This window comes from Sceloporus occidentalis, unplaced genomic scaffold (assembly GCF_023333645.1).
Source record: "Sceloporus occidentalis isolate IW3139 unplaced genomic scaffold, rSceOcc1.0.p SCAF_10, whole genome shotgun sequence".
Classification (NCBI taxonomy): Eukaryota; Metazoa; Chordata; class Lepidosauria; order Squamata; family Phrynosomatidae; genus Sceloporus; species Sceloporus occidentalis.
Genome location: NW_028316990.1, coordinates 17,417,785 through 17,433,263, shown reverse-complemented (window position 1 = coordinate 17,433,263; position 15,479 = coordinate 17,417,785). Strand labels below are relative to the sequence as shown.

Here is a 15,479-nt window from a genome sequence, read left to right as displayed (position 1 = left end):
CATTCTAAGCAAAACTTAGCCCAAAGGCCAAACTATTGGAAAAGATAAAATGTTATCGAATTTATCTATTTGCTAAAATAAATATCCTTCAACCATAAAAAGAATAGAAGTTGTAGAGTCAATCTGTAGTTTGGAATCACAGGTGATACCTTTTTCACTTGCATGTGCCTTCCGATTCTAGCTTGCAACAAAACGTTGTTTGTCTGCTTAAGAGAAAGTTGTCAATTATGTTTTTTCAGCATACCAGAACTATAGAGTTCAAGAACATGTCTCATTGAAGTTATTCAAAGAGTCCCAATAACAATTTATTAGATTCAGTTTACATGAAATGGCAACCAAATCTTACCCAAGGGACCTTCATTTGGATGCCAAATAAACAGAGTGGTGCTAGGGAGCATATAATATTGACTCCCTTGAAGTCATGGGAGATTTCATTATCGACTACAATCTGCATTGCTCCAAGCTGCAAAGCTTGCATATAACTGAGCATGGAGGGGTTATAGCTTTTTACAGAACTCTGACTTATCCCAACTTAACACCTTAGGCTATCTTCTCTAATGTCACCAACTGTCATGCTATTAATTTAACAATTTTGCAAATATTAAAGGAGCAATCATGATGCAAAATTCCTCCGAGATACAGTGGAATGACAGAGAACATAGCCAGAAAGTATATCCTTGCAAATGGTCAGGTTCTTATACATACTATGTTGACTTCCTTTGAAATATAACATAGTGATATGATGACCATTCTGAAACTGAAAAAACATCCCATTTAAGCTGGAATATGCCCTGCTTATAAATTCAGTTATGCACCTGAAACTGTGTTTCTGACGACATTTGGCTTCCCTTATCCACTGTATAACCAACTCCAGAGAACATGACCATTACTTCCTAAACATCACACCACTTCTACCGCTTTAACCAGGTTGCTTAGTATCAGATCTAAAATAGCTGACCCCCTTGTTGCCTCTTCCACCTTCTGGTCAATGAAGTTCTCTACAAGAAAGTGAGGAATTTGTTGTTTTGGAGATGAGAAAACTGGGACTGTCAGTCTTTGGACATATTAAAAAATGCATTGGAAATAGCTGTAATGCTTGGGAAAGTGGAAGACAGTAGGAAAAGGAGGAGACCATACTATGGGTGGATTAATTCAACCAAGAAAGCCATGGACCTGAGTTTGGAAGGCTTTGGCCAGGGATCTTAGAAGTCTCTTATTCAAAGGGTCACCATAAATTGAAGTCAACTTGACAATAGTGTCATCTAACTACATAGGCGGCCCTCATATGATGGGGAACCTCTGCACCTGAGTTGGATGTAATCTATGAGACCTCTCTGTCTTTGCCCCATCCTTCAGCCAAATTTAGTTTAGAGTTAGATCAACCAGCCAGCAGTTATTGATAGTGCTATAGTTTTTGTGGTTTTTTCAGGCTTTAGAGAAGATGCCAGCCACAGATGCTTGCAAAACATCAGAAATAAACTCTTCTAGAACATGGCCACATAGCCCGAAAAACCCACAAAAACTATGGATGCCGGCCATGAAAGCCTTCAACTTCATATTGATAGCTCTGTTCCTTCAGACTATTCAGGCATAGACAGAACTGTGAAGCCCACATTTCAGACAAAACATGATTCAGAAGATTATTCTTTTTTAACTATAACTCCCAGAGTAGTTTTTCAGAACTCTAAGGCAGAATCTGAAGTATAATCATGCCAACTACTTCAGTTTTCTCAGGTATGAGTCCAAGAAAATTATTTTAAGTATATCTGAACAACCAAGTACCAGGAATAACCCGTATCTCACCCCAAAATAAAGCAGTTATGACTAATGTAAGCAGGGTTCACCTTTTAGTACCACTTGCCTCAAGTCTCTTCAGGATCTAGAAATGTCTCTGGCTGCTCCAATTTTATCATCAGCAAGAAAAATAGACCACCATCCAAGGCCACTTTTTTCCCCCTTATTCCAGAAGCCATGCTTAAATAATTTAGCTGTTCAAAGAAATCTTTAACTGTAAATGTAGTAGCATTTCACCAGTACAATAGATTAACTACAAAAAGAAATTAATGCTGCCTTAGGGGCGGGGGAAAGATAACATTTTTCTAAAGCTTTTGATATGCTGGTTTTAGAGTTATATCAGAGTGCGCTAATGTTTTAAAAGGAGACTGTCAAAGCCAGTGAAGAATTTCATGATCTGGAAATTCTTCAGATGAGCCATAGAAAAATATAATAATTGTCCTTTCCAAAACTTTTCAATGCAAAGAACATGCCGTTTATAAACTTTCAGCATCAGTGAAAAGAAATCATTCTGTTTAAGACAAGTCATCTCCTTAAGGAACTTTGTCACGATCCAACCCCCATAAAGAAAGATCACATTCCTCCCTAACAATTCGAGAAGCTTCCCCAGCTTTATCTTCACCATTTGCAAGCAGGCTGTTTGCATTTGCCAATACAAACTGACAACCTTGTGATACAGTGCGTTAAAAATTCTCTGTAATATTGACTGCCTGGAGCTGAGGCTCCCTTGGCTAAATACAGTACAGTTCAATTAACAGCTCTTCGATATACAATTTAATTTTTCTTTCATCTTGATCCACAGCCCAGCTTGAAATGAGGAATGCTGAAATAGATGGCTGGCTTCAATATTCAAAGCACTTTATAAATAAACCCATCAAGCTGGTAATGATTTCTGTCGTAATGTGGCAGGACAGATGAATGGAGGATGCCTGTCCTCCAAGACGGGGGTGTCATCTATTCCAGAAAAGCCAGCAGTGCCATAATATCAGATCCCTCCTTCTTACCAAAGAAAAAAGTTTGCTGGAATAAGAACCACTTCTTGTGAAAGTATGTCAATTTCAAATCAGAAAATCAGACAAGTGCAGTCTGAAGAGAGGGAGCATACCAGGATGCTATATTCCTTGAACATGTTCTTTTATATTTAAATACAAAATATATTTATCGGTTTTAACATATGCAAAGGAAGAGAAAAAGGGGGAAAGGGGGAAAGGATTAAAAGCATCCGCTGGGATTTGGTTCCAGGAACCCCTGTGGGTACCTAAATCCATGTACGCTTGAGTCCTATTACATACAATGGCATAGTATTTCCCCACTCCTGTGTTATTTTGAAATCCTAACAAGGTTGTCCCCTCATTGTCTCAAAAAAGTATGCAAGGTATTTCTTCTAAGCCCTGCTGCCAACAAACACAAATGGTTTGTGTACAATAAAGGCATGTTGTTCTAAGCACTGGTTTTGTGTACTGCATGCAGCAGATGGGAACAGAAAAATCTTCATCGCCTGCATATTCATTCACAAGGAAACCTGTTTTGCTCTGAGCCATAAGATGCAGATCGTTGTGTTTAAATGTTGTTCTAAGTGATGCATTTCCAAAAGATGCTATTAATAACTGCTTACAGAGTGACTTCAGCTATTTCTGAAATATATTATAATGCTTTAAAAATGGCAAGATTCACTATTTCTCAATGAAATCTTTGTGATTTCTATGTATTAGAAGAAGGACTTCATCTCTGATTGATGGCACAGACTACAACTCCAGAAATTTCTGGTGACAGTCCCTGAAGAAGGCCAGTTGGTGACAAGGCCGAAACACATTAAAAGGTTTTGCACCATCACACAGCAGGTGGGACTTTGTCTCCTTTTATTCTTCTTCAGTTTATAAGACAACCAGATAGTTGATGGCATTATTATACAGCATTGCAAGGAGATAAAGTCACTTTCTCGATGTAGTCCTTATAAGACTCCATAAATCGAGCCAGGGCCAACGCCGGAGGTTATCAGACGGGGAACAGGCTATCCTTGTCTCATCCTTTTTCCATCCTTATAGCTCAATCGTGAAAATAATTAATAATAATTTGTTTTATTTATATACCGCTATTCCAAAGATCATAGCGGTGAACAGCAAGTAAGCTAATTAGCAAGTAAGCTAATTTGCCCCCAACAGTCTGGGTACTCATTTTAGCGACCTCAGAAGGATGCAAGTCTGAGTCGAGCTTGGGCCCTTTTGCTGGTCTTGAACTCGCAACCTTGTGGTTTTGAGTGAATGGCTGCAGTACAGGCATTTAACCACTGCACACGGTGCACTTATCCCATCAGTGTCCCATCATTAAACTGTGATTGACCATGATCATGCAAAAGACTTTCACATGACGTTGCGCTTATCCTTGTTATTGCCTCGTCACTGAAGTGGAACTGTCCTGCCCTTGCCCTTCTTTTTGTATTAACGAAAGAACACATTAATGCAATTCCACTTCACTGACAGTTTAATGACAGGATCAGTGTGAATGTCTTTTGCTCGATCGCTATCACGGACGGGATAAGGACGGGCTTCGCTCCCGTTCCCCAAATGATAATCACCTCCATCCAAAGCGAGGTTCTAAAACAAGGTTTCTGATGAAGCGACTGCAGCAGTGGATGAAAAGGAACTGGTGGGTTTCTGGCTGGAGCCCCTTATATAGCTACTTCCAAAACTATTCAGAATGCTATAGAAAGGATAACCCATTTGTGAGGGTCACTGAGACCACAAAGAAGAACATAAATTACTCTGTAGGCTGTTTCCATTTTAAAATACTTAATTCCTGTGAAAACAGATTTTGGGAAAGTATGCACCATCTTAATAATCTGAACCGGTAGGCTGCCTACAGTGACTGGATTTCGACCAAATCCTTCATTGTGTATTCTGTTCCATCTGACCTAAATGGGACTTCTGCAAAATATGTTTGAGGTCAGCTCTACTTCTTATCACCTAGTTTCATCTTCGCTTTTATTTCTGGCTCTGCTTTTTAAAAAGAAACATCTTAACTCAGCACCGTGATTTTGTAATTGTCAAAGAAACTGCATTTAACATTTACTGTAATTAATTCAAGATTATTTAGAATAACTACACTAATTGGTGTGGTCTGCAAATCTGCAGCATTGCAGAATTAAAAATAAACATCACAAAGATATAATTTACAGCTAATCTATACTTACAATTAAACTTAGTTTCAAGATTTATTTCAATCTATATTTTTTTATTAGCTGCTACACAGTAATGGGGTGTACTGAGTCTTGGCTTTTCAAGCATCTAGATTATAAAACATAATTACACAAATTAATTAGAAATGAGTGCATATATTTATGCCTTTGTTTGTAACCGCCAAATATGAAACATAACAAAGTTAATGAGCAGATCCACCTATCAAAAATATTATCAACAGTGCTATGAAATCCACTCTGGAGGGACTGGACTTCCATTTCGCTCAGTGCCCCTATAACTCCCCGACATAGATTTGTCTATCGACATTTAACGTACACATTAGACAATATAAACAAAGCAACCGGAGGGATATATTAAATAGAACAAATGCCAATGAGACGTCAGCAACTTCTTCCAACAGTAATTTGCTGTGTTCCATTCAGAAATCTGTCACAGTCCTTAAAATCTATGCACTAGTCCAGTGATGGTGAACCTTTTACAGACCAAGTGCCCAAAATGCAACCCAGACCTCACTTATTTATTGTGAAGTGCCACGTCCCTCTGGCTTTCTAGTAAGAAACTCTGGCAAACTCTGTGCTAGGGTGACAGCATGTGTGCCCACAGAGAGGGCTCTGAGTGCCACCTCTGGCACGCGTGCCATAGGTTCGTCATCACTGCGACTAGTCAAATGATATGTCTGTATCAATATCAGCTGTTATATCTGGTGTAAGGTCCCAGAAAAGCAATCCTTACCAGGAAGTACCTTTCATTGCAAGAGGGACAGAGGGAATAACTGCAGAGAATCTGGGGGTACACCAGGTTCATTTTTCCATAGAGGACAACTGGCTGCATTGAGGAAACCCAAAGTCACCCAAAAGTCTCCTTTTGTTTTACAAATTTCTGAAAGGTTTTTTCCCTCATTTTTAGACAGAAAGAAGGGAATGATATTTAGTGTAGGGTCACCTACATTAGACATAAAAAGTTGTGTTGGGGGGGGGGGAATAGTGACGTGAGGAGAGTCGTGGCGCAGTGGTTTGGGTGCTGGACCAGGGCTGCATCCACAATGCAGAAATAATCCATTTTGATGCCACTTTAACTGCCATGGCTCAATGCTATGGAATTCTTGGAATTGTAGTATGGTGTGGCACCAGAGCAGAGCTCTGCACTGAACCACAACAGTTAAAGTTGTATCAAAGCAGATTGTTTCTGCAGTGCAGATGCGGCCTGGGACTATGGTAACAAGGTTATGGATCCCTGGTGAGCCATAGAAATCCACTAAGTCACCGTGGGCAAGTCACATTCTCTCAGCAAAACGCCTCTTAACCATTAACAAAGGTTTGGCATTACCACCAAATCAAAGCCATTCAGCAAACTAAAGCCTTCAAATGTGTCTTGCAGGTCATCATATGGCTTTGTGTTAAGGACACAAATAATGATGTCCCTCTTTTTAAAAGTTACCAATTTGTGGGGACATTGAGGACAAAGTCGGCAACATGTATTTTTTCCAGACAAGTGCACTCATGACTGATTCCATTCTTAAGTTACATAAACATAATAAAATACTACTTTTTTACTTGTCAATGTTCTCCAAAGATTTCCACCGATTCTCATTTCAGGATTTGTTTGTTTAATTTGAGCAACACAAAGCCAAACTCCTGTGAATCTCTCACAGGCTTCTCAAACACACGATTGTGGAAACTTAATATTTTTATTAAACAATCAAATTTAATGGCGAGGTTTATCTCAGCTATCTCAAGTGAAATAGGGACAAGAAGAAAAAACAACAACGCTGAACAAACTCAGCATACCATAACTTATTTTTACCGCCTCCTTATAAAGTTATACGCCAAGTAATAAAACCGTTCCCACAAAAAATGATGTACTAAGAATCTTTAACTGGACTAAATTAATAGAGGTTTTGCACAAAAATTGGAACAATTTAGATTGCATTTCCAATCTAATTTCTCTTATAAATATGTCTTGAGAATAAAAGATTGCGGATGCAATGGGAATCATCATTCAACTTTTGCTTTCTCCAATTGTTCCACCTTTCCTTGCAAGGTCCCTACTATAAGTGATCCTTTCTGGTCCATAGTGCTCACTTGTCAAGTCACAGCTAAAACCAGAATACAATTTTAATAGCCTGGGTCTGCATTCAGAGGCGATACACGTTTCTCCCTCTAGCACATTCAGGAATGCACATATGTAAAAGGTTTCCTTCCAACACATAAAACAGAAAAGAGCCATGTAAAGATTTTTACATTACCTCATTTCATCATGAATGGACAGTTATATCTCTGGCGTAATCCCACCATGCAAATAACATCAATCTCGCCCTGTTTAATGCAGTACCAGATCATACAAAACAAACTCAACCACAGCGTCCCTGCCTTCCTCTTGTACCATCTTTGTCGGTTGCAAGATGTTATTTTTAATTTAGATTTATAACCCAACTCTCCTTAAAGCCTTGGAAAAAGCACATTTCCGCATCTCATTTACTCTCACAACAACCCTGTGGAATAGGCTGTTATTACCCCCGGTTTACAGATCGGAAACCGATGAAGAACTCGTGCACAACTACTATGGCTAAACTGGGATTTCGAGGCTCAAGCCCAAGTTTATTGAATCCCTGGACCATAATGCCCAAAGCAAACTATATTTTAAAACTGGCATCTGCTATTTGTAGCAGGGTTGGGTCAACTTTAGCTTTATTTAAAAATACATCAGAGTCCTCATAGTCAACCATTTTAAATTTATAAAACAAGGGTAATTGGTGGTTCTGTTTAAGGGATGTGGGAGAAAGACATTGCATTTTGGAAAGGAATAATACCTTCTAAACAAGTATTAACTTGCTAAACTCTGGTAAAGCTATACATGCAGAGAGCATCGCTGCCTTAACACCAAAAAATGAAAGCAAACCAACCTATGCCATGTAATCTTAAGCATGCGCTTTTGGGTTTAGTTAAGAATATAGTGAATATAAGAATATAGTACTTAGTGAAAAGCCAGCATGCTCATCAGTCAACTGGTCCTAAGCTTTAAAGTCCCAAATAGCTTAGGACTATTCTTCCTGAAGAAGCACCTTGCTCCCATACATTCTGCCCATTTACTTAGATCATCTTCTCTGGTGTGCCACTTTCAATGGTACAACAGGTAGATACCAGGAAAAAAACCAACCTTCTCAGGAATGGAACAACATCCAGAGAGACATCCTCCTGACATTTCCATTGGTATCATTTAGATGTCAGGCTAAGACCATCTTCTTCTGCTCTGAAAAGACTAACCAAGACGACCTTGTGATAGGTGTGCCTTATGGTTGCCATAAGCTGGAAACAACTTGAAGGCACACAACAATGGATGCAAGCTACAGGAAGAAATTCCACCTCAACATTAGGAAGAACTTGCTTGACAATGGAGCATGTTCTTCCTAATGTTCCCTCGGTGTGCGGTGGAGTCTTCTTCGGAGTTTTTTAAGGACAGACTGAATTGCCATCTGTTGGGGGAGCTTCAATTGTGTATTCCTACATGGCAGGGGGTTGGAACCGATGGTCTTTGTGGTCTCTTCCAGCTCTACAATTCTATGAACAACAACAGGAACTGGCAAAACTGCCTATGAGCAATTTTTGCTAAGCAAACCCTATGAAATTCATGGGGCCACTGTATGTCAGCAGGTGGCTTGAAGGCACATACACACAGACATACTATTTCCAAACATATACACCACACTTTGTATTTTCCCCCCAGTGATCTAGCTGTTACCATATTCGTATATGTTTTGGAATATGGCTCTGAATATTTTGTACATGGGAACTTAACATGAAGTCACTGGAACCTTGTAACATTTTCAGTGTCTAAGCAAGCAGTTTTATTCAACTTGGCCCTATTCATTTAGACCTGATGGTCACTACTAGCCCTGTCTCTTACTCATAAGAGAAAGCGTTTATAGATTTTAGTAGCTCTGAATGATCCTTTTAACAATATCACACTATAGATTTGGACCTGTATACCATGGTGCTTTTACTCAGAGAGCGGATAAATATTTGCTCTTTATATGATAGTGTTTTCAACAGCTGAAAATCCCGTTCTGAAAATCCCGTTTTGCAAACACAATGTACCATTCCCCCAATCCTTTCCCTAATCATAGACTCTTAATGGCGATTGATGCACTCAAAAAGTTGTGGGTGTTTTGCTCCCATTAAAAATCAATTCTTAAATCTAGAGTTTTACCAGTTTTACAACTGGTCAAAACAGATGCTGTTAGGTCCGTTTGTTTTTCTCTAGGACATTCTACTGAAATTAACGGTGGCATTAATAAGTCACTCCCCAGAAATTCTGCTGGATGGTTTTAAAATGCAGACAATGAAAATAACTGCAGAAGCAAAATAGGGCCAATAATGTAATTATGGTGGAACGCCGGTATAGTCGGAGCGAATGTTATTATTTGACATTGGAAGGCTATGCTTGCTCCCATGAGTCGCAGTGGAGACAAGGTTCACCCTAATTGGTTCCAAAGCACAGCCTTCCCTCCACAATCCCTTCCTCAGGACCAGTAATGTTAATTTCTACATGACTGTAAATAGTGTTTCCCAACAATACAAACATGGTAATAAGAGGCGAGGCAGGTAAATAATGTGGTTACAAAGCAGCTCATTTGCATTTTTATTTAAAACTTCCTTCGTTAAAAAGCAGCTCGGAATTCTCTTTGCAGAAGGAGCCTTGGTTAAGAAGTAGAGCAGTAATTACTCTCTTTAGGGGTTCTTTTATATGGCCTTTTGGGAATTAGAATGAAAAGATAAGCAGAATTAGAAAGGGAATCATGTAAAGTATGAAATGTACTATATAAACACTAAGTAGTGTATTTACCATAAGCTAAGCTGGCCTTCTTCTTTAATGGAATATATAACATGCTTATCAAGTCAGTTCTATACCAGAGAAGCTTAAGAAATTTATAACTGGCAAGTGAAAATTCTTCAAAATTTAATTTATAAGCAAAGCTTGGTTAATGCAAGAGTGAGTAGGTAATGTGCATATATGTACCTACACAAATCTTGCGATCATCAGCATCAGAATCTTTATTTAGATTCCACAATCTCCCCAACATTGGGACGCAATGTTTAGAATAACAGAACTATATTACTGACATAATAAAGATGTGTGATGAAACACAACAGGGCACCACACAAAATGCCCCACTGTGCAACAGAGCTTCATACCACACAATTGATCGCCAAAAAAGGTGAGGACATTTTTTCAGGCAGAGGTCACTCATGACTTTCCACTGCCCTCCATTTCGGGATACCATGGCACTATGGCTCCATCACTGTGCAAGTACAAGGCAGCCCCATAAAATGTCTTACTGATGTGCACTGCAACCATTGTATAATGGTCACACTGATCACTCCACTGGTGCAATGGTCTCAACAATGTAGCTATGACAATGCGCCTTTCCTGGAAATGTGACCACTGTGCAATGTTGCAATTCTTAACTTCTCAACTGTAAGTTGAATTATGACATCCTAAATTCCCAACAAGATGCTGAATATTTATTAGTCAAATCCTTCACATTTTTTTTATTCCAGGTACTTAAATCATATGGTTTCAAAAGAAGTTAGATGAATCAAAGTCATAGGCAAATTACTCTAACACATATGGCTTTGCATACCACTCCTTTCCATTCTCTCCTATGAATGGAATATATCACGTCATACTCTTAAGGAAACCAAACTCCATGGGAATGTTACTGTGTAAGGAATCTGAGGTCCACTTGATCATAGGCTTAACACACAATGCACCTTCATAAATCACCAAAACATATTTGGGTGACTTCGAGTAGTAATGGAACCTCACACACATCCATTAAAAAACTACAGGAGACTGTCTACCAAATCTTTTAAAGCATCTTCTGCTTACCTGCGTGAAGTAGAGATGGTGCTTTTATATTTCAAAATCTAATTACTTTTAAGAAAGTGGTTGCATTTATTTGGATCATAAAAATCGCAGCTTTACTACGGCAATGGGGCAAAGCAGACAAACCAAAGGTCTGAAGCAGTTCAGCTGTTGTCAGGACATTGATTTGGTATAAATGGCATCCACAATTCAACGGTGGGCCAGCCTTTCTGAGTGCAAGAGGCTCAACGCATCTGCTATATAATTCAGACCCTATTTTACAGTGGTTTCATTACCGACCATAAAAACTATAACAGTGGAACTGTATAAACAAACTGAACAGTGTTTTTACTGTAAAACATGAACGTACTATAAATATTTGTCTTTCCCTTCTCTCAGCATCTGTAATGAGAGAAGCAAATTCATGCCATATGTTTGGAGTACAAGGGGGGGGGATCTCAATAGTTCATCCTTGCAATTGTTTCTGAAGCTGCTAAATCGTTTTAATTCACCCATTTGCTTTGTAACACCTACGTTTCTTTGCAAATTGTTTATTTAAAAGAGCAATGCATTGAAAGTTGTGGGGGTTCAGTCACTGAGGGAATGCTACCATTGGGAAGGATGGCAAGGACATTCGTGGAAAATTCCCAGCATTGCACTGTTTTGTGTGTTTTCTGAGTGTCTGCAACCACTGCTTCTTGCATTCACTCTGATTTGAATTGGGGTAGGTTCCTTATGATCCCAGCCAATTCAGGTACATACAGTCAGTATGAAAACAGTCAAAATGTAACTTCGTGATGGTATCTTTGAAGGAAAACTAAGCCCTTTGCCATGACTATGAAAGAATGTGTGATGAAGAGGAAGGATGCACCACTGCCTGGCCTGGATGCTTTTTTTACTATGCAATAACATTGCATGCCAAGATTTTCCAGTTCTATTATCATCTTGTTTCAAGTGATTTGTTAGCCTACAATTTGATGGGAATGCTCATTCAGAAACACATAACATTGAAAGGACACAGTGCAGATGGGTATCTACACTGAAAAGCATGCCAGCCATTTACTTGGGAAAGGATTTCACCTATAGGCATTGTATTATTTTCAGTGGGATGTTGTCTCCAGCTAATCGGCTACAGAAGTGCATCAGGACAAGGACCCATTGGACCAGTTGTCTCTATAGGGTGACAAGCAAAAAGGTAAAGAAGAAAATGGCATGGGGGGAGGCAATGCATCAATGCAAAAAACCCATGCAATTTAAATGCTACATTATGGATCCAAGGGTGTTCAACTCAGATTTTTACACCTTGCACTAGAGCACTGCACTGTACAAGAAAAATGAATCAAAATCTAAAAATCATGTTCTTCTTGCACAACCTTTTAAAAATCTAAAAAATACTTAGTGATTTTCCCATCACAAAGCTGTGTATTTCCCAATACATAGTTGCAAATAAATGCTAGTGGCTATTCTCCATCTGCTCATGGGCGTTTGGAGCCATCCCTATAACTTTCCTTGTTTATATTCTCAAGTATTTCTTAAGGAGATGGCTACAGTCAGGAGCTGTGAAACCCTAACTCAATCATTACTCCTTCATTCAATGATGTCGATAATATAATACAAAATAAGCCCCCGAGTTCTTCAGCTCCTGGCATAGGATTTCAGCATTCTCCTGAGCAAATGTGTTTACAAACTGTACTGGAGTGTTTTTCATTAAGCCTTAAAGTCAATTAAGCTGCGAATTGGAACAATCATTCCTCCTTTGCAAAGTATTGATATTTTTTCCTTGCTGCTTTAGGGCCTTTTCCACCACTCAAGGAGAGATTTATGCTTGACAATTTCTTTCTGATTAAAATGAATCAAAGCTCTGAAATTCTAATTTCCCTTTTTTTTTTCCTTTCCAGTCCAAGAAATTATCACACAGTTCTAAATCGGTATCCTTCAGTGCGCAATGACAATATCAAGACAATTTGTAAACCAAACAGGAATATGTCATTCTCATTTTAAGACACACTTCATGAGTACACATTTTTACTGCCACCAAAGAGTTCACAGAGGCACACACAGTGGTGTCATGTTTTTAGCTTCACAGCAACCCTATGGAGTAGGTTAGACTAAGAAAGATGGAGTGGTAAGCCTCATGAGCAACCCTGGATTTGTATGTCGTCAGACTCCACAAACTTAGATTTTTGTGGGGTTTTTGGGCTATGTGTCTATGTTCTAGAAGAGTTTTTTTCCTGATGTTTCACCAGCATCTGTGGCTGGATATCTTTAGAGAAGGTGCCAGCCACAGATGCTGGTGAAACATCAGGAAAAAACTCTTCTTGAACATGGACCATGGACACATAGCCTGAAAAACCCACAAAAATCTATGGATGCTGGCCAGGAAAGCCTTCAACTTCACACCCCACAAACTCCAACACCACATCAAAACCTTGGAATCAATTCTCAGCTCCTGAAGGTTATGGCAAGCAGGGGACAAACTCTGCAAGGTTCTACCAATTTGGTATAGCCTGACTGCAGGCTTCTAGATTTTAAGAAGTTGTACCAACCCCTGTAAAGATATACAACTGAGCACAAGTTAGAACATCCAAGCCATTGTATTCTCCAGCACCATGTACAGATGTGAGATCTGGGCAGTGAAAAAAGCTGATAGAAAGAAAATAAACTCATTTGAGATGTGGTGCTGGGCAAGAATGCTGAAGATACTGTACTGTGGACACCCAAAAATAAAAATAAATTGGTCCTAGAACAGATCATCCCTGGAAGCAAAGACGATGAAACTCAGGCTGTCATACTTTGGCCACATCATGAGAAGGAATGACTCATTCGAAAAGGCAATAATGCTAGGAAAGGTAGAGAATAGTAAAGGGAGAGGAAGACTACAGACTAGAAGATGGACAGATCAATTAGGGTGGCCTTGGGCCTGAATCTACATGACCTAAACAGAGCCATGGAGGACAGGGGATCTTGGAGATGTCTTATCCCAGTGATGGTGAACCTTTACGAGGCCGAGTGCCCAAACTGCAACCCAGACCCCACTTATTTATTGCAAAGTGCCATGTCCCTCTGGCTTTCTAGTAACAAACTCTGGCAAACTCTGTGCTGGGATGACGGCATGTGTGCCCACAGAGAGGGCTCTGAGTGCCACCTCTGGCACACGTGCCATAGGTTCGCCATCACTGTCTTATCCACAGCATAATCATGAGACGTCTCATCCACAGCGTCAACAATAAAAACAACCAATCAGTTAAAATTAGACATATACATTTATAGTAGATGTGTTTTCCTTCTTCTCCAACTCTTCAAGTAGCTGTCGTCTTTTATCTCATTCTCATCTCTGCTTACAATCAGATGTAAATTTTTAGCATCCCCTAATTCATTAACTAATTCTCTCTTACCTTCACGACTGAAGTAATTAATGCTCAATAATAAGTTATTCTTTCTGCTCCAGCACCTGCATTTCATTTGTTTCTTTTCCCAGAGTCATAAATCTGAGGGACTGTCAAAGTGCCATAGTATTAGTGTAATAATCAACGTTAATTAGTCCTCTCAATAAACCACAACAAAGCCATTACAAAGATGCATTGAAGGTGGCTCTGGCTACCCAACTTTACAGAGGAGACTGTACTGCATCTGAAGCAATTTGAAACAAAGACAATGGGGAAAGCTTTTTGAACAATTAATACAGTATTGCTGTGGCTTATAGTTATTGGTTGTCCAGCCCATGCCTAAAGCCTTATCACTCCACCAAAAAGGAGATTCAAAGGAGATTGTGCAGGTAGAAATGGAACATATTAGAAAGATTCAAATTGTGACACTGACCATAAACTTTCAAAGAGCTGGTAAGAAAAGGACTCCCTCCAACAAAGCTTCTGACGTCACAGGAACTGGTGGTAAGCAGATTTATTGCTTTTACAAATATCTACCTTCATCGTCATGATCAAGACTAATCAGAGGAAAGAAGTGTATTCTCTTACCCATTCTTCCAAGATGCGTTGCACAGCTTCATTAGTTTTTGACATATTCCGGCAGGCAAGGATGACATGTGCACCATGGAGCGCAAAGGACTTTGCAGCTTCAAAGCCTGCAGCAAAGGGCACACCAAGATCAAATGATGAGGAACAAGATTTTAAAATAATCAAATAAATAATCAATTGAATAAGAGATAAGATGCATCTGAATCTGATGACTAGTTGCCTGTTTACTACAGCAAGCTCTTGGTATCCACTGGGGTTTCGTTCCAGGATCCTTTCTAGATCCTGGACACCATGGATGCTCAAGTCCCCTTAAATACAATCACATAGTAAACTGGTGTCCCTCATATAAAATCCCTCTTACTCTTATATATTTATTGTTTTATGTACAGCGCTGTGCAAATCTACAGCGCTAAATAAATAAATAAATAAATACTAAAATGACAAAACCCACGTTTGCTTTTTAGAATTTATATATTTTGAAAATATTTTCAAGCCGAAGGTTATGGATGGATATGTCTTTCAGTTAGTTTCAAAGGTGCTACAAGATCTCTCTACATACTGATTCTACAGACAAACACGGCTATATCTTATATTTGCTATATTTGTTAAGTAGAAAGTTGAGATTCAGATAGGTAAAAGGTGCTAAGAT

The 15,479-nt window shown here is 39.1% G+C and overlaps 1 protein-coding gene across 5 annotated transcripts in view; it reads right to left on the bottom strand.

The window, feature by feature from the left end:
* The window catches only part of LOC149305990 (WW domain-containing oxidoreductase), a 415,139-nt gene that overhangs the window by 380,859 nt on the left and 18,801 nt on the right, over positions 1 to 15,479 (bottom strand). For all 5 annotated transcript variants that reach the window (XM_089476738.1, XM_089476739.1, XM_089476740.1 and 2 more), the window contains exon 5: positions 14,831 to 14,937. In XM_089476738.1, the coding sequence (XP_089332864.1) occupies positions 14,831 to 14,937 (107 nt within the window). The remainder of the gene's footprint in view (positions 1 to 14,830; positions 14,938 to 15,479) is intronic.